The sequence below is a fragment of the Xenopus laevis genome, chromosome 4L (genome assembly GCF_017654675.1).
Source record: "Xenopus laevis strain J_2021 chromosome 4L, Xenopus_laevis_v10.1, whole genome shotgun sequence".
NCBI lineage: Eukaryota > Metazoa > Chordata > Amphibia > Anura > Pipidae > Xenopus > Xenopus laevis.
Window position 1 is genome coordinate 24744947 of NC_054377.1, and position 18504 is coordinate 24763450.

Sequence of the window (18504 nt, forward strand, 5' to 3'; positions counted from 1 at the left end):
CGGCTGTCCCATTAAAAGGAAACAAAATGCTTAAAAGAGAACTAAACCCCCAAACTAATGAAAACCCCAACCCCCTACACTCCATAGTCCCCCCTCCCTGTCTTCCCCCCCCATCGCACAGGTGTTAATACCTGTAAATGCCCCTAAGTCTTGAATTACCCCTTGATGTAGAATCAGCGCAGCGGAGCTCATCTTCACTGCTTCGGGAATCTTCGGCTCCCTTTGTCAATTGCTGTGGCTGTCGGACAAATAATTACAATTACATATATGATATTAAAGATATATTTACAATAAATATATATATATAAGTATTGCTCCACCACATTGTGATTCTTCTTCATGAAGAGGGTTGCAGTGTGAAAGAAGCCTCCTCATCACATCAGGGGTGTAAATGTAGAGGAGCCAAACCCCACTAAAAAATGCCCAAAAGAATCGGGTCAGAAGCGCTGCCATCTGTAGAAAGAGAACAACATTTTGAGATGCAAGGTTTTTTGGCAACTATAGGTAAATTACAATTAAAGAACTATCTTTTGGGCACCCCTGCCCTAGGCTGAACAAAGGGTAAAAAAAATGGCTGTCATCCTGTAGGAAAGTAAAGGGCTGTCCTATTCTATGGCTCACTTATAACCACTGCTAGAAAGTTAAACATGCTGCAATAAAGGAATGTAACACTAGATGGCTCTGTAATGTAAATGTCAACAAAACAAAAAGTGTAGGACTGTGGGCTATCAATAGTATATATATGATAAACTATATACATCCAATGGGTGTAACATAGAGGCACTCGTGCAGCATTTCCAGGACTTAAACTTCATTGACAAACTTAATGGACAAATGAGTGCACAGGAAACTGTTAAAGAAAAAAGATGTAGGCTCCCAAGCTCCTGCCCTCTTTTCCAAAGTCTGCAGTTCACTCATAGCAGGGGGTCCCAGCTAATCAAGTAAGTGCAGCATGACTGGGCCCCCTCTTAAGACCCAAAAACCCACTGGGCCCGAGACAACTGCCCCCCCCCCATGGAGGTCCTAGTGGCGGGTGTTACAAAATTCCAGCCCAACCTCTTCTCTTCCTTCCCACTCATGGAGATATTTTCTGAGATTGGTCCAAATCCGCCAGTTCACTTCACTTCCTTTGTCCTCTTTGTGGCACAACACACCACATTTCATAACTACCCCCTGCACAATTAACTTCACTGGTCCATCCCTTCACTCTTTTGCCTACTCCACTGTCAGAATCAGACATAATTGGCCAAGTCCCCCAACTGCAAAATAATTCCAGGCACTATTGGTGCTCTTAACTCACTCTCTGTCATAATGCCCCTTCTTTAGCCTTGTTTATTGTACACTGCCTACTTGGAAAGTGGTTAGGGTTAATTGGGTAGAAAAATAATCCAAAAATAGCATCATCTCTCAACTAAAATTAGTGAGTTAGATGAGTTATCACATGACAAGATTGCAACCCTTTCTGTTCAGCCAAATAAAATCCAAGCCCTAAGTCATGTAACTGTGCAACCATTTGTAGAGAAAATTCAGAATTGACTTTTTAAAGGGGTAGTTTACTTTTAGTATATTGTAGAATCTGTTCTTCATATCCATTTTGGAGACTTCAGTTACACGCTACACAATGGGTTATATTTTGAGACATATAGGTGCTGCTTATTATAAGTATTGTGGATATTCAGATGGAAAGAAGTCATCATTACAAATATATTTCAGGGTATTCCAGTGAAACCTGGGAATTTTTAAAAGCTTCTTTGTTTAGCAAAGATATATTTGTTACGTCTGTCACTGTAACCTAGCATTAGCTCTTTTTGTTCAACTGGCAGCAATGAATCTTAACCCAGAACGCAGCAGAGGGAGAACCTCCAACAAGGAAGGAGGTAAAGGGAAGTAGAAATGTAAAGTCAAGAGCCGTTTGATGCAGATATAAGCTTTCAGAGCAAAGTAGGGTACTGCTTAGAGGAAACCCACATGGGATTGGCAAAACCATACAAGTGCCTTAGTGCCCTTGTAGGAACTGAGATCTGCTGCACTGTAAAGCAGTAGTACTGAATATTGCACCACCATACTGTCCTTGCAAACCCTGGAGAAGAAGCTACAGTTATTCACTCAGTATTCCCAAGATATATCAGCAGTGGAAAAAATTAATTCTGTATCAAGATGCACACTTAATTTACTTTTCCACTGCAAAGTAGCGAAAGCATTATATCTTCGAAACTTTGAGCTAGGCATAATCTTACTCACCTGGCTCCATAGCTCAGTGGTTAGAGCACTGGTCTTGTAAACCAGGGGTCGCGAGTTCAATTCTCGCTGGGGCCTTAGATTTCTTTTCAGGTAATCTGATAATACACTAGCAATAGCTCTTTCTGCACTAGCGACACCCCCCCCTTGACCTGCTTTGTCTCTTAAACTGTAAGCACAGAGCAGGAGATGGGGTAGGCAGCAGCTGCAAGCCCGGTGCTTAACATGTTCTCTCCAGTGGTGGCTTTTATAAGTGTGTCGCCCCAAGGGAAGACAGGTAATTTCAGTACTCACTGTGCTACAAAGACAGTGCTGCTTTACTAATTAATTGGGAAAAGGGGCATCTGCTCAGACCCACTGTACCTGTATGTCTTTAATTTTTATCTCTCCCTCTTAGATATACACCCCCAGGCCACTGCTGCCACTGCCGTCACTGCTCTCCTTGCCCCAGCCATGTTGACTCTCTGTCTCTTTTCGCCCCCTGCTCTTTGCTCTGTCTCTGATCACTTATGGCACTTTGTGGAAAATCCAAGATGGCTGTGCGTTCCACTGAGGAATGCATGGACATCTTGGATTTTGTACAGGCTTTAACTAGGCAGAGAGAGAGAGAGAGAAGGAGAGAGAAACAAACATGAAAGGGCACAAACAAGAAAACTTTGCTATTGGTATTGATGATTTCAGTCTATCTACTGACCTTATTAGCATGTCTGAAGTTAATGGAATGCTTATTGCCTATTTTTCTGTCATGTTACTGTCATGTATATAGTTAAATAGAGTGCTTATTGGACATTTTTCAGTGATCTTACTTGGTTGTCTGGGATTGATGGAGTGCTCATTGGCCATTTCTACAGTGATTATACTGGCATAGCTTGGGTTAATATGCTGATTATCCATTTTCTGTAGTAGTTATATTGGCACACCTGGGGTTAATATGTCAATTATCCATTTTCTATAATAATTATACTGGCATGTCTGAGTTGTGTTTTGGTAAAATGGGTGTGGTATATAGGGTTGTGGGTGGACTTGGTTTTTAAATATTGCTGCCCTAATGCTTGATTAAGGACAGTGGGGACTATGCAGTGAGGGGTAACAAAAAGGGTTTGTATTTATTGGAACACATTTATCACCTTAGCTGCAAGAAGCTCCCTAAATATCTTAATAAACTCACACCACACACAGGGTGGCTCATATACAAAACAAAAAAGGCAAAGTGCAAATATCTGGCACAAGGAGCTATTTTTTACACTGTGCACCATAACCCATGGACTACAGGTGTTGTTTTTTTAAGTTTTTTGCACTCCAAGTATGGAGTTCAATGAGCAATGCCTTGCTCAAAATTTAGAACTGCCTGCATGCAGCACTGCTATATTCAAGAAGTGCAGATGGGCAGCACGGGGGTCTTCAATGAAACCCATCAGCTTATCCCAGACAGCAGTCTCCTCTGTACCTTCAACTGAATTGTTAATGCAGTGCAATCCACATCAATGAATTCAAGTGCAATTTTGCTCAGAAATGCTAATGCATCATCAATGACCTAATGCATCATCCCTCCCCTATATGCCCATCATCCATTTAGAAAATTATAGTGAAAAAAGAGAAAAAGAGCTGAACCATATAATTGCACCTTCCCATCCAAATACAAAACTCCGGTGAAGCCAATTAATAAAACATAACCTTTAATGATTAATTAAAACAGGTCTAGAAAACACAATTAAAAATATGGTTAGGTATAGGGGGCTGATTGACACAGCACCTATGGGTTCAAAGAGACGTGTGCCAGCAGCACTTAAGTCGTTTACAGATACGGTTGGGAATCGTTGTGGTGAAGTTTAGGCGTGTAGGCCAAGCACTATTTCTAATAGCCACAACCAGGAAACAGCCCGTACCCCACCAACCCCTTCACCCACTTGAGGATCTCTCCCGTTGTGGTATTAGGTTTTTAGGATGGTAAGCAAAGGCCAAATAGCGCAAACATCAAGATACTTGAATTAATAGTGCCAGACCCACGGATAAATGTTTACTCAATGCCAAACCCACCCCTTCACCCACTTGAGAAGCCCTCCCTCGTGGTATTGGGTCGGATAAACAAAACCAGATGACAAACTCTGGAATACTTTGTTGCTACAGAGACTGATAGTGCTATATTGCTTCAGTATCTAAATTGTATCGAGCAAAGTAACAACCCGCGGATCATTTCAATATCCAACCCCTTCACCCACATTGGTCACCTCCCGATCCGTTTAACCCTGTGGAGCAAATCTGTGTCCCTATCAGACGCCTGCCTAGCCAAAACTAAAAATGCGCCTGACGCGCGTTTCACCCGCCAAGTTGCGGGCTTTGCTAGGCAGGCGTCTGATAGGGACACAGATTTGCTCCACAGGGTTAAACGGATCGGGAGGTGACCAATGTGGGTGAAGGGGTTGGATATTGAAATGATCCGCGGGTTGTTACTTTGCTCGATACAATTTAGATACTGAAGCAATATAGCACTATCAGTCTCTGTAGCAACAAAGTATTCCAGAGTTTGTCATCTGGTTTTGTTTATCCGACCCAATACCACGAGGGAGGGCTTCTCAAGTGGGTGAAGGGGTGGGTTTGGCATTGAGTAAACATTTATCCGTGGGTCTGGCACTATTAATTCAAGTATCTTGATGTTTGCGCTATTTGGCCTTTGCTTACCATCCTAAAAACCTAATACCACAACGGGAGAGATCCTCAAGTGGGTGAAGGGGTTGGTGGGGTACGGGCTGTTTCCTGGTTGTGGCTATTAGAAATAGTGCTTGGCCTACATGCCTAAACTTCACCACAACGATTCCCAACCGTATCTGTAAACGACTTAAGTGCTGCTGGCACACGTCTCTTTGAACCCATAGGTGCTGTGTCAATCAGCCCCCTATACCTAACCATATTTTTAATTGTGTTTTCTAGACCTGTTTTAATTAATCATTAAAGGTTATGTTTTATTAATTGGCTTCACCGGAGTTTTGTATTTGGATGGGAAGGTGCAATTATATGGGTCAGCTCTTTTTCTCTTTTTTCACTACAATTACTATTTGACCCTGCACACCATTTCCTGTGATTGATGGAAGGTGCTCCCCAACTACATTTTTTCTAACATTTAGAAAATTAGCATCTGTTTCTGTGCACATTCTTGTGTCATAAATAGAAGTTACTCCATGTTTAATGTAGTGCAAGGAGAGGAGAGAAATACTACATAAGATACTACGGTATATTGTTATGTATTACAACATTGTGGGGCCCTCTTCAACTTTAATTAAATAGGGCTGATTTACTAATACAGGTGCTAAAGTGCACAAATGCACAGTCCAGTAAAAGTTATAAAATAAAAGCAAATATCTGACTAGTTGCTATGGGTAACTACACTGGGGCAAAAAGGCCAAACCAGTCAAGATAGTGTCAGAAATCGGGGTGCATTTAAAAAAATCTTTCAGCTGCAATAATCACATACGTATACACATCCATGCTTTGTACACACTAAACACACATACACCCTCTGGTAACATGTTAGATCACATACTGAAGTTCAGACTAAGATTATGCCACCAGAGAAGATTTATTGCACACAGTGTGGGATCCAGTATTACAGTGAAATCCAAATACATCTTTAGGACACATGTATACCATTGAGGCAAAATTTCACATTCTGAACATATAGTAGCATGGTTAGGAGTAATAATGACTGGATTATTGGGACGAGTGAGTTTGGGGCTAAAAGCAAATTCTCTCATATGTCTATTGGAATAAATGTCATTCTGGTGGGACTGAAATTGGATTGAGCTTAGTTAAAATGACTAGGGGAGACTGCCCAACAAAAACATGGCTCATAAATCTAAAAGCAGCTATGAGAATGGATTTCTGGGTAGTGAGCAGTGCCCTAACTAATGATTCTCACCCAGGCATCCCACCCTACCCAGAATGCAGCATGAAGGGGCTCAGTGAAGGAGGCAGTAAAGGTGTGTAAGGGTCGGATTGGCACACTCAGCTCATAAAAAGACAGGCGTCTAGCCTCATGATCCAGTGTGATTCTTATTTTCCTGCAGGAAGGAACATGGGGCAACTTGGTTTCTTTCCTGTCATATATAACTGAATACGTATTATCCCATTTGTACAAACACCAGGACTTGTTATTCTCCCCTATCCAGGACTGTACCCCTTCCCTCTCAATACTGAAATAAGCCACCCCTACCTTCCAGCTTCCTGATTCACTGCCTTCCACATCCCAATAATGACGCCCTGGGGTGAAAGGAGTGGTGCTTAAAGCCTGAGGGTACTGACATTTTTCTGGGCTTTGTGGGTAACACTGGTCTGTACAAGAGTGGTATGCAGATTTCCAGTCATCTGATACGGATACTTGATCCCCAGCTATGTTTATATCCAATAACATGTCTGTAGCCTCCTGCCCAGGGAACCAGCACCCCTGTACACTAGTCACAATCTCAATTAAGCCTGTGAATAATGTCAGGTTGACATCCAGATGTCTTACAGAAGGGACTATCATATCATCGCTCTCATTATCCTCCCACTCATCCACACAGAAGTCATCTCCATTTGATTCCCATTCCTGTAAGACAGTTAGGGGGTCTGTTGTGTTGCACAGCTCCGCAATGTGATGGATCTTCCTAGACAGCTCTGCCTTCTTTATTTCCATCTGTTGGATTAAATCCAAGAGTTTGATGGAAATGTCCTCTTTCTGCCTGGAGATCTCACTCAGGACCTTCTTCTCGAGGGCTTCCAGCTGTTCCCTGATGCCCCTAAACATGGCAGTCACTCGCTTAGTCTCAGCAGCTGCTTTCTCTCTCACTTCTCTCCTGTGCTCCTGCAGTCTCTGCGCTTCTCTTTCAGTCTCCTCTCTTTCTGAGGACATTTTCTCCAGAAGACTTCTCAGGTTCTTTTTCTTTTTCGCAGATGCCTCATTTAGCAGCTCCACCCAGTGGCCCCTGTGCTCCTCGCTCACCCAGCAGGACACACAGATGCAAGTATAGTCCTCATAGCAGTAATATTTCAGAATTTCATCATGAACAGAACATTTCCTCTCCCCCAGTTGCATGGTGGGATCTATTAAGATGTGTTTCACTGACTTGCTGTGCATTCTCAGGTGCTTACTACAGACAAATGCCTCACAGTGCAGGCAGCACTTAACAGCGGGCACAGGAGAGTCACAGTAGGAGCAAAAAATCCCATTCTCCCATGGCTCCAGCTCTAGTCGCTCTACTATGGTACTTAGAGTTTTGTTCTGCTGCAGGGCAGCGAGCTCCTGATCGGCAGCAGCCATCGCTGAAAGCTGGTCTGACTTAAACTCACACAAGGAGTGGCAAGTTTATTGTGTGGCCATGCATCTCCTGTTAACTCTTTAAGTTCAGCCCCATTCTAGGGAATGGAGAAAGAGCATGTGCCACTCCTAAAATTTACTTTTACACTAGTGTAGAGAAAGTATTTAATGTCATAAAAATTGAGCAAGATTTATTCAGTGTCACTTGGCTCCATAGCTCAGTGGTTAGAGCACTGGTCTTGTAAACCAGGGGTCGCGAGTTCAATTCTCGCTGGGGCCTGAAGCTTCTTTTTAGGTAATTTCATTCGCAATACAAAAGGTTTTACCAAGAATAAAACTAAAGGCACACAAAGCATATGTCATTTAATAAATAATAAAGAAGCAGATCAGCTCAAATCAGCAGTTTTCTCTATCTTTGCTAATAAGTACTGCTTACACCTGCATGTAGCCGAACCCACGTGGAGATAGGGGAAGATGCTGATTTGAGCTGATCCGCTTCTCTCCACAGATGGGACAAAGCACTCCATGCACTTTGTGTGACTTGATCTAAGGCACACATAGTACTCCATATCTAGTAAAAAAAAACAATTTGATTTGATGTGCTTTCCTACATGCAATGAGTACTACTACTACATGCCACCTGCTAAATGGGTACTTTGGGTTATTAAAACTAGACTATACTTGCACCTAGAGCAGGGCTGTCCAACTGGCCAGATGTGTCACTGTATGTAGTACATATAAGACTGGTCCTGATTTTCCTGTCTCCTGCTCTTTTCTGCCTTCCCTATGCTCCCTGTGTGTGCCATACTTTGCCTGCTCTTTGCTCCCTGTGTTTGCCATACTCTGCCTTACCTATGATCCCTATGGAACATAAGCCTGGTATTTGTTCTGGGGTTTTGCTAGCATTTGAAAATTATTGTAAGTGGCCCCTAAGGTGTTTTATTTTATGCTGGGGTACAGTATTATACACAGGGGAGGAGGAGGCATATGGATTTAAGGGTATGTCTTAATATGACTTAACTTTTTTCACATATGAGTGGCATCCCTGCCAGTGCCAGGCGAAGGTAGTTTGGCACCCTAGGTAGGAGCTTCAATCAGCGCCCCCCTGCCCTGCATTTACCTCCTTACCATGATGGTTTTTAAATAAAGAAAGCAAGCATTTATATTACTGCCCCCTGTACCTGTACCAGCAAGCCCTACAGCCATCCACAATACAGCCCCCCTGTACCTGTGCCAGCAGCCATCCATCATACTTACGGTTGCCACCTTTTCTGGAAGAAAATACTGGGCTTCCTATATTTTTGTGGTTTTTCTCTGTAAATAACATTGGCATCAAGCAACATTTTTACCGGCCAGGCCAGTGAAATACCGGCCAGGTGGCAACCCTAATCATACTGCCCCCCATACCTGTACCAGCAAGCTCAGCAGCCATGCATTGTACAGCCCTCCAGTAGCCATCATATTGCCCCCAATCTTTACTTGTGCCAGCAGCAGCCAAAAATAAATCTGATCACATCATATTGCCCCCAAGTATTTATGTACCTGTGCCAGAGCCCAGCCCAGCAGCAACAGCAAATATATGGCCCCAAATCTGTACCTGCAAGGCTGAGAGCAGCAAGCGTCAGCCACACCAGCTCTCTGCCTCTCTTTGCCACCCAACCGCATCAGTGATGTCATTCGCGCTGCACTGCCACTGACCTGACAGCACTGACCTAGAGTATTATTTATTGCATTATTTTATTAATGAACAAAATCATAAATTATCCCTTACAATATCCTTGACAGCAGTGTTCATTCAGCACCTTGCCTATATGTCTTTTTTTTTTTTTGACAATTGTGGATTTTATATGGCAGGGTCCTCTCAAATTAATTTGGAGTCAGTGGGTACTGTGCAGTAGATGTCACAGTTAAAGGAATTGTAGCATTTAAAAAGGAAAGTGACAATCTAATGTACTGTTACCCTACATCAGTAAAACTGGTGTGTTTGCTTTTAAAACACTACTAAAGTTTATATGAAGAAGCCACTGTGTAGCCATGGGGGCTAGTAGATAGATACGCTCTGTAGAAACCCATTGTATGCTATAAAACTTATCTGTTATCTGCTGTGTATCCTGTGCCTTTTCATCTTGAATGCATTTCAGTTTGAATGGCTGCCCCCATGGCTACACAGCAGCTCGATTATATTAACTATAATAGAGTTCCTGAAGCAACCACACCAGTTTTACCAGTGCAGGGCAACAGTACATTAGATTTTGATTATTTTAAAACACTGTTTTACTGTTCCTTTAAAAAAATAGGATAGGGTTAGAGCATCATTCATAGAGAGTCACAACTAGGGTTGCCACCTTTTCTAGAAAAAAAATACCGGCCTTCCTATGTCTTTATCTTTTTTCCCTATTAATAAAATTGGGATCAACCATCATTTTTACTGGCCAGGCCGGTGAAATACTGGCATGATTGAGCAGTCCACTGCTTGGCTAAGCTGCAGGAAGTTCTCTCTTTTTGCAAATAACGTTGATGAACTTTTTCTATGAACTCAGGGAGTTCATTAAAAAACAAAGAGCACGGTTCAAAAATTAGCCATAAGGCACCCTCTTGGTCTGCTCAGCTCTTTGCACTTCTAGAATCAAACACAAAGAACTTCCCCTTCTCTGAATCTGTGACTATAATGTATAATCTTATATAATGTTACATTTGGCAGCACCCCTGGGGTCACCCCCAGCTTTTGGCCAACAGCACCTTTTACCTGAGGGGCAGATGGCAGGATTTGCCTTAAGAACAAATGTTCTTTGCATTAGCATTAGCAGTTATAATTGCAGTTTTGTGCTCTAAGGGTGATAATTATTGTCCGGAGCAATAATAAAGGATCTCTACAATATCTGCTGAATCCCGTCTGCAGTTGTGTCAAAGGAAATAATAGCTTATGTCAGACAAAGTGTTCTGAACACTGCTGCGATCAGGGGTGTGACTACAGAGGAAGGAGACCCTGCGGCTCCAGGGGGGCCCAGGAGGTACAGGGGCCCCATGAGGCCCTAATTCATATACAATTTGAATAAATATTGGTAAAACTGGTCAACCTCTAGATATTTTGGGGGTCTGAAAAGTAATTTGCTGTGGGGCCCAGTAATATCTAGTTACTCCACTGGCTGCGATCGATAGTATATTTGATGCTGGAAGGACACATAGTGGTCACAGTGAACCTCCATTTAGAGATGCTTGAATGCAGGGGCGATCCTGGCAATTCCACGACCCCCCCCCAGCTCAACTTTTTGGTGTCGGAGGTGGTCCAGAGGGGATCCACGATGCCCCTGGAAGGGGGGGGGTCTAGGATGCTAGTGCAGAGAGCACCATTGCACCATCTGCGCTAGAAGAGCCAAATTTCCAGTTTGAAAAAACAGCTTTCCTCCACCATCCTGAACCTGATGACAGGAGAGTCTTACACCTGCACCTTTCTCTGTACCTGGCTAAAAAATGCAGGTGTCATCTTGCACCAGTCAGTAAGTTTTTACTTTTTGTGCAAACTTACTGATTTGGGCATACCTTTAACTGCTCAAGACTACTGCAAAAAAATGGTGTCTTGCAACCTGCTGGGCTACTGTGTTTTTTTTTTTAGCCAGGTACATATATAGGTGCTGTTGTGAGACTCCCTGGTGCTTTGGTTTGTGTAAAGGGAGGGCGGTCTTTGGAGTTGGGGTTGTCAGTAAGCTTTCATTTTCTACTAATAGAACACCTTCCCTGTTTAATCTAATGCAGAACATTTTTCACAGAGCAACCAATCAGCAGTTAGCTTTCAACAGTCTACTACAAGTTAGAAAATGAAAGGAAAAATCTCATTGGTTGCTACTGATGCAATTTAGAATCTATGTTCATAAATCAAATGAAGCATTTGCTGCTCTCATGGTTCCTCTTATTTATGCCAAGTCGAACATCAGCAAAGTCATATTGTGAAAATATTGCACTATTAGCACAGAGAGTAATGGAGTAAATATGTATTTTGGATCACAAGACCAATGCATAACAAAGTCCCACATAATATTAATTGTCTTAATTGTACCTTGAGAACAGTGTCAAACTGGGGATCCGGGGCCCACCAGGGTTGCCGCATATAAGCCAATGGGAGAAGTCCCAATGATTTTTTGAAGTGCACTGGGTTTTTGGCAATACCCCAATGTTTTCCGAGTTTTCTGCAAAATTCTGAGTTTTCGGGTGAAAAATCGGAAAAAAAAGTGAAAATCAGATGAAAAATCCGAAAAAATTGCGAAAATCGGAAAACAAAATTTTCGAGAAAGTGTATTCGATCCTATGATTAAGGGATACAATCCCGAAACGCGTTAGGCGGTATACAGCAGCCTTTTCCCAATAAATCCACCCAGAAGTGCCATCTGTCTGCAGAGTTTTTGTTATTGATAAGCCCAAAAAACCTGTGCGGCTTTGGTCTGAGTTTTTTTCAGAAAATACTGAGATAAATTTGGACTTAATAAGGATAAATAACCCCCTTAGTATGATGTAGAGAGTAATATTCTGAGATTATTTGCAATCGGTTTTAATTTTTTTTTTTATTATTTATAGTTTTTGAGTTATTTAACTTTTTAACCAGCAGTTAAAAAAGAGCAATTAAAATACATGTATAGCTTTACAGAGCATTTGTTTTTTATATGGGTGTCAATGACCCCTATTTGAAAGCTGGAAAGAGTAAAAAAAAAAAAAAGGCAAATAATTCAAAAACTATAAATAAGATATAATGAAGATAAATTGAAAAGTTGCTTACAATTGACCATTCTATAACTTACTAAAAGTTGACTTAAAGGTGAACCACTCCTTTACACTCAAGCAGGGAATATCAGAAGAAATCCATTAGCTCAGACACCCCTTGTCATCAGGTGCACCTTTTCCTACTTATGTTTCCATTATATAAAATCTGCATTGTAGGCTTGTTTGAATTTCCTCAGACTTGCCCCAACCATATTTATACAAGGCAAAGAATTATACATCCGGCATACTGAACGTGACAGCATACTGAAATGAAATGTGGAGATTACTGAAATATTTAGCTGATTTTAATGGATATTCTATGTTTATTTACCATTACATTCAAGTATAATGATGATTTTTGGAACATACTTTCTGAGCAGTACAGAGAAAAAGTAAGGTCATTTTACAAATCAATTTATGTAAAAATTTACGTGGAACTGTATCCCTCCCCTGATAAGGTTTTAGAATTTGAGTAAATAGAGCAAGTAAGGAATATCCGTATAGATCATTATTAACTTTGACACTCTTTATGGCTCTTTTATGAACACAGCCAGTATGGTCATGGACAGGGCCGGATTTCTGTTTCAGCCGCCCCTAGTGCTCCCCTTGCGAGCACGTGTGGTAGAGTCCTGCAGCAGGCCGGGTACCCGCAAGAAAATCAGGCACCCTGCGGAATGAGGGGAGGATTTTCAGGTGCAGGTATAGCCGCTGGTTGCAGGTCGGTTGCGGGTCTCATCTAAATTTCTTATCTTATATAATATTGTCTATATTTTACTCCTTTTAAAGTTTTACAAAACTTGTTTCTGTCCCGCCCACTTTTGATGATGTCACTTGCAGTTTGCAGCACAATCGCTTCCTGTTTGATGGTGGTCGGCAGGTTGCGGGTCGTGTAGCGGATCAAAGTGGGAAAATATTCGGGTTGCAGTTTGGGTTGCAGGCTGCGGGTTCGGGTCTTAGAAATTGGTTACGCCCAGGACTCTATCGTGCAGGCATGCGCAGTCTACCTCCTGGATACTGGAGGAGCGCTGACCGGGAGCAGTCATCGGATCCCCAGTGCCTTCCCCAGTGTTGCTGGGCAGCATGCCGTCCCTAAAATATTGCCGTCCTAGGCACGCCCCACAAGTCCAAGCCTGGTCATGGATGCAATTGTTGCGCATATTCACATTGTTTATTATAGGTTCTTGCTCCTCAAAATGTTTCTTGCACCTGGGCTTATTAACACACACGTGCACCAATTGATGCAGGGGAACCCTGGAGCTACTGTCACTGACCCCTGGAGCAACTGTGACCCAACAATAAGCACAGCAGACTTGCAATCAAATGCAAATGCAAAAATTTACACAAGCCCCACTCAATTGTAAGCTCTTTTTAACAAATCGGACACTAAGGGGGTTATTTATTAAACTCTGAATGACAAAAAATGGGTGGCATCTTAACTTTTGAGTCCTGTTCTTCAAATCCATTATGAAGACTTCTGTAGAACTCTACAGAGTGGGTTATGTTTTGAGACATATGTGTGATGTTGTGTGATGTTCTGTGCTTATTAGTATTCTGGCTGAGAACTGAGAACAACAATTCACAGAACAGAAGAAGAGCCTACAAACAAGCAATAGGCTAAGAGGGAACTAGAATTTAGAACTGTTTTTGTACCAAATGGTGGTGCCATAACTGTACCTTGATAAATTAATCCTAAGAATGCTGGCCAGCACTATGTTAGATAAGGCACCACATTTGCTTTCTATAATAGAATCAGAAACTACCTGTTTTGAATATAAAACTTGAAGTTTGTCCTAGACTTTAAACACCATTTCCTAAGAAAACTGGCACACAAGGATATCTGTCACCTGAAATGTCCTCCCAAGGAAACCGCGGGCAACTAGCGAGACAAATCTCCCCATATGCCAGTAGCCTAAAGGAGAACTTTTGGGGATTGGCATTGGCAATTACAGAGTTTGCTTTTCTGCTACTTGCTAGAGAAAGCAAAACATTTTGTACAGTTTGGCAGCTTGGTCAATTGACCTGGCTCCATAGCTCAGTGGTTAGAGCACTTGTCTTGTAAACCAGTTCAATTCTCGATGGGGCCTGAGACTTTTTCTTCTGATGTCCCAGAAGTAAACTTGTAGAGTTTCCAGGCGCTCTGAAGTGCCTCCAGAATGACTTCCGGAAGAGAAACTACACAAGCAACCTTGGACAGATCTATGTTCAGAAGAAACAAGCTGTAAAGGCAGAGGAAAGCTGCAGCTTATTGCACAGTCTATGGGACCCTCCAATGGGCTTCGACGTTTGATATTTGGCCAAAAATTGTCCAAGCGTCAGTAGGGCAGGCTAAAAATTCTGTGCGTCGGCTTGTTGATGAGGTCCTTTGTCCGACCACATGCATTATCAGTGTTGAGATCCAATTGTTGGGCCCGAGGGCCCATGATTGGAACAGCCTATCGCCCGCCTGGCATTCATATTTATTATTTGCTAATAAAAAGATATTTACAGAGGTTCCCCCAATCATCCTTAAAAGAAATTAACAAAATACTAGTTACGCTTTTAAATCAGTAACTTTTAACAGCTTACAATAAAACATTGTATTAACATAACATAACATAGAGATATCTCTAATATTAGTACAAGCAAAGATGTACATATGGGTCTAAAAATATAACCTAATTTAAAGCATTTGTTGGCACTGCTGCCTGAGGACACTTTCTGCAAGGTGTTGTTCTTGATGATATCGACCATAGTGTGTGACTGCACTAGGATTCTTAGATTGTAAGCTCCTTTGAGCAAGGAGTGATGTGAATGATACAAAGTGCTTCAGAATATAAAAAAAAATGAACGTACACAACTGGACAGAGTGGTATGATGGACCTCATTTAGCAACTCCAATTCTGTTGTATATGAGTAGAAAATTCTGAAGACTGAAGAAAGAGCATGTGCCACTTGCAGAATTTATTTTTCCACTGCTGTGTAGAGAAAGTAACACAAGTTGTGGCGATGACACTGTACTTGGCTCCAAAGCTCAAGATGCACACGTAATTTACTTTTCCACTGCTTAGTAGTGAAAGCAATATATCTTCGAAACATTGAGCTAGGCATATTCTGACCAACCTGGCTCCATAGCTCAGTGGTTAGAGCACTGGTCTTGTAAACCAGGGGTCGCGAGTTCAATTCTCGCTGGGGCCTGAGCTTTCTTTTCATGTAAATTTAGTATTACAATACACAAATAACACTGCCAGAAATAAAACTAAAAACAGGTTTCTCAACAGGATGCTTATATACTACACCTTGTGCATACGTGTCATTGTTTAAAAGGCCAGAATTTTGGAAGTAAACATGAGTACATGTTACCTGCTATTCACAAACGCTTAATTCCCCGCATGTGAAAGGGATACTGTCATGGGGAAAACATGTTTTTTTTTTTAAATGCCTCAGTTAATAATGCTGCTGCAGCAGCAGACTTATGCACTGAAATCCATCCAGGTGCCCCCAGTCATGTGACTGTGAGTCATGTGAGTCATGTGATTAACTTCAGTCACTCTTAACTGCTGCACTGCAAGTTAAAGTGATATCACCCCCTCCTTCTCCCCCAGCAGCCAATCAGCTGAACAAAGGGATGGTAACCAGGTAAAAGTTCCCTGGTAGATATAAGAACAACACTCAATAGAAAAAACCCATGTCCCACTGCGGCACATTCAGTTACATTGAGTAAGAGAAACAACAGCCTGCCAGAAAGCAGTTCCACAGTGCAGCACTGGTTCTTTCTGAAAGCACATGACCAGGCAAAATGACCTGAGATGGCGCCTACACACCAATACTACAATTAAAAAAAAATACACTTGTTGGATTAGGAATGAAATTGTATATGGTAGAGTGAATTATTTGCAGTGTAAACAGTGTAATTTAAAAATAAAAACTATGCCATAAAAATCATGACAGAATCCCTTTAAGAATCTTTTCTTATAACTCCAGTCTGCAGCACCATTAAAAGCTCTAAAATAGTGTAAAATCTTTTTAATAAATGATAATTCTATAATAAAATACCCTCCATATTTGTGGCAATATCATTGCATTAAAACATGTTTACTCAGTGTCCAAGTTATCTTCTTTGTTCTTGGATAATCTTTGCAGCCCTCACTCTGCAGCGTGTTGTTCCTAAGGCGCGCCTGGATAACTTCACAAGACTGATGCATTTGTTCTGCTTCTTCTTTAAAGGCTTCGATAACGTCCTGCGTATGTTCCGGTTACTTAAAGAAAACGATACCCCTCAAACAATGTAGTTTTCTATAAAAAGATCTTGCATAAAACAGCTCATATATAAAACCCAGCTTTATGTAAATAAACCATTTTCATAATAATATACTTTTTTTAGTAGTATGTGGCTTTGGGTAATCATAAATAGAAAATTGCCATTTTAAAAAATAAGGGCCGCCCCCTGGGATTGTATGATTTACGGTGCACACAAACATACCAAACAAAACCATACACGTTAGGTCACATGAGCCCATTAACAGACAGAGTTCTGACTTTTGCTTCCACACTTCTTCCTGTTAGAGCTGTAGTATTTCTGGTCAGGTGATCTCTGAGACAGCACACAGACCACCACAAAATGGTGGGGCAAAAAATGTAAAAGGGCAAGATTTACTTTCACAAACTGGTATATATATTTAAGTTCTTTAATATGCAACTTAATATGATATAAACTATCTTTTGCTTAAGTTTTCATTTATAAAATTCTTTATAAGAAATTCCCAACAAAATTCCCCATAGAAAGTGGCCCATATATCAAATCTGTAGGGTTCTTTCCATGGACATCTTTAAAGTGTTTTGATACACTAGGGGGCAGATTTATCAAGGGTCGAATTTCGAGGGTTAAAAAACCCTCAAATTCGATCCTCAAAGTAAAATCCTTAGAATTTGAATATCAAATTTGAAGAATTTTAGTGCTCAAACGATTCGAACGATTTTAAGCGGTCGATCGAAGGATTTTTATTCGACCAAAAAAAAACATAGAAAAGTGCTGGGGAAGGTCCCCATTGGCTAACATTGGACTTCGGTAGTTTTAATTTGGCGAAGTATGAAGCCTGTCTCTTTTTGTTAAAGAGACAGTACTTCGATTATCGAATGGTCGAATGGATCAAACGATTTTTACTTCGAATCGTTCGAATCATTCGATTCGATCGAATTCGATCGAATTTGACCAATTCGATGGTCGAAGTACCCAAAAAATTACTTAGAAATTTGAATATTTTTTGATCCGAACTATTCACTCGAGCTTAGTAAATCTGCCCCCCAGTGTTTTCCCCCTCTTTCTGTATTGTTTATATGCTCCCTAATTCTGTCTTGTAGCATTCTGTTTGTCTTTCCAATATATTGTAAGCCGCATGGCTGTGCACTTAATGGATTGATCAATCTTATATTCAGAAAACACTTACTTCTATTACCTATACCTGCATGCTTTACATAGGGAGCATGGAGAGAAACCTGCCCATGCAGTATTTTCCTTTTTTTATTATATTTTTGCTGTAGGACATTGTTTTTTCATTAAAGGTATTCTGTCATGATTTTTATTGTATACTTTTTATTTCTAAATTACACTGATTATACTGCAAATATACCATTTTATTCCTGAACCAACAGGTATATTTTTTTATAATATTGTAATATTGTGTGTAGGCAGCAATCTCAGGTCATATTGCCTGATCCTGTGATTTTAGAAAGAGGCAGCACTTCATTATGGAACTGCTTTTAGTTAAGCTATCTCCAACTCAATGAGTCGCAGTGGGACTTAATAGCACTTACTTTTGAGTGCTTTTCTCATATCTAACAGGGAGCTGTTATCTTGTAACCTTCCCATTGTTCTGCTGATGGGCTGCTGGGGGAAAAGAGAGTGGCGTTATATCACTCCAACTTGCAGTGCAGCAGTAAAGTGTGACTGAAGTTTATCAAAGTCACATGACTGATGGTACCTGGGAAACTAATAATATGTCTAGCTCCATTTGAGATTTCAAAGTTAAAAATAGAAAATTCTGTTATTTCAGTGCTGAATTCTACTTGAGCAGCACTATTAAGTGGTACATTAAACATGTTTTTCCATGACAGAATACCTTTAATATTTGCTTTCAATTATTGGCTTAAAACTACTCTAGATTGTCTTGGAATTATTTTCTGGAGTTCTTCATCGCATTGTAGAACTCCCCAATATTTTTTTTAACAATCTTTCCAATTTCTTTTGC

General features: G+C 41.1%; 1 protein-coding gene and 3 non-coding genes across 4 annotated transcripts; 3 read left to right on the forward strand and 1 right to left on the reverse strand.

Moving 5' to 3' along the window:
- Positions 1–2243: 2243 nt before the first annotated feature.
- trnat-ugu lies at positions 2244–2316 on the forward strand. The gene has a single exon. It is a non-coding gene; the product is annotated as a tRNA-Thr (tRNA).
- A 3817-nt stretch (positions 2317–6133) lies between these two features.
- Positions 6134–7531, reverse strand: LOC108713487 (E3 ubiquitin-protein ligase TRIM7). The gene has a single exon (XM_018257053.1). The coding sequence runs from the start codon at positions 7529–7531 to the stop codon at positions 6134–6136; it is 1398 nt and encodes a 465-aa protein (XP_018112542.1).
- Positions 7532–7735: 204 nt separating this feature from the next.
- On the forward strand, positions 7736–7808 carry trnat-ugu. Its single transcript has one exon. It is a non-coding gene; the product is annotated as a tRNA-Thr (tRNA).
- Positions 7809–15381: 7573 nt separating this feature from the next.
- trnat-ugu lies at positions 15382–15454 on the forward strand. Its single transcript has one exon. It is a non-coding gene; the product is annotated as a tRNA-Thr (tRNA).
- The last annotated feature ends 3050 nt before the right edge of the window (positions 15455–18504 follow it).

Coding starts and splice junctions, on each gene's coding strand:
- LOC108713487 (XM_018257053.1), bottom strand. CDS start 7,531: ATGGCTGCTGCCGATCAGGAGCTCGCTGCCCTGCAGCAGAACAAAACT.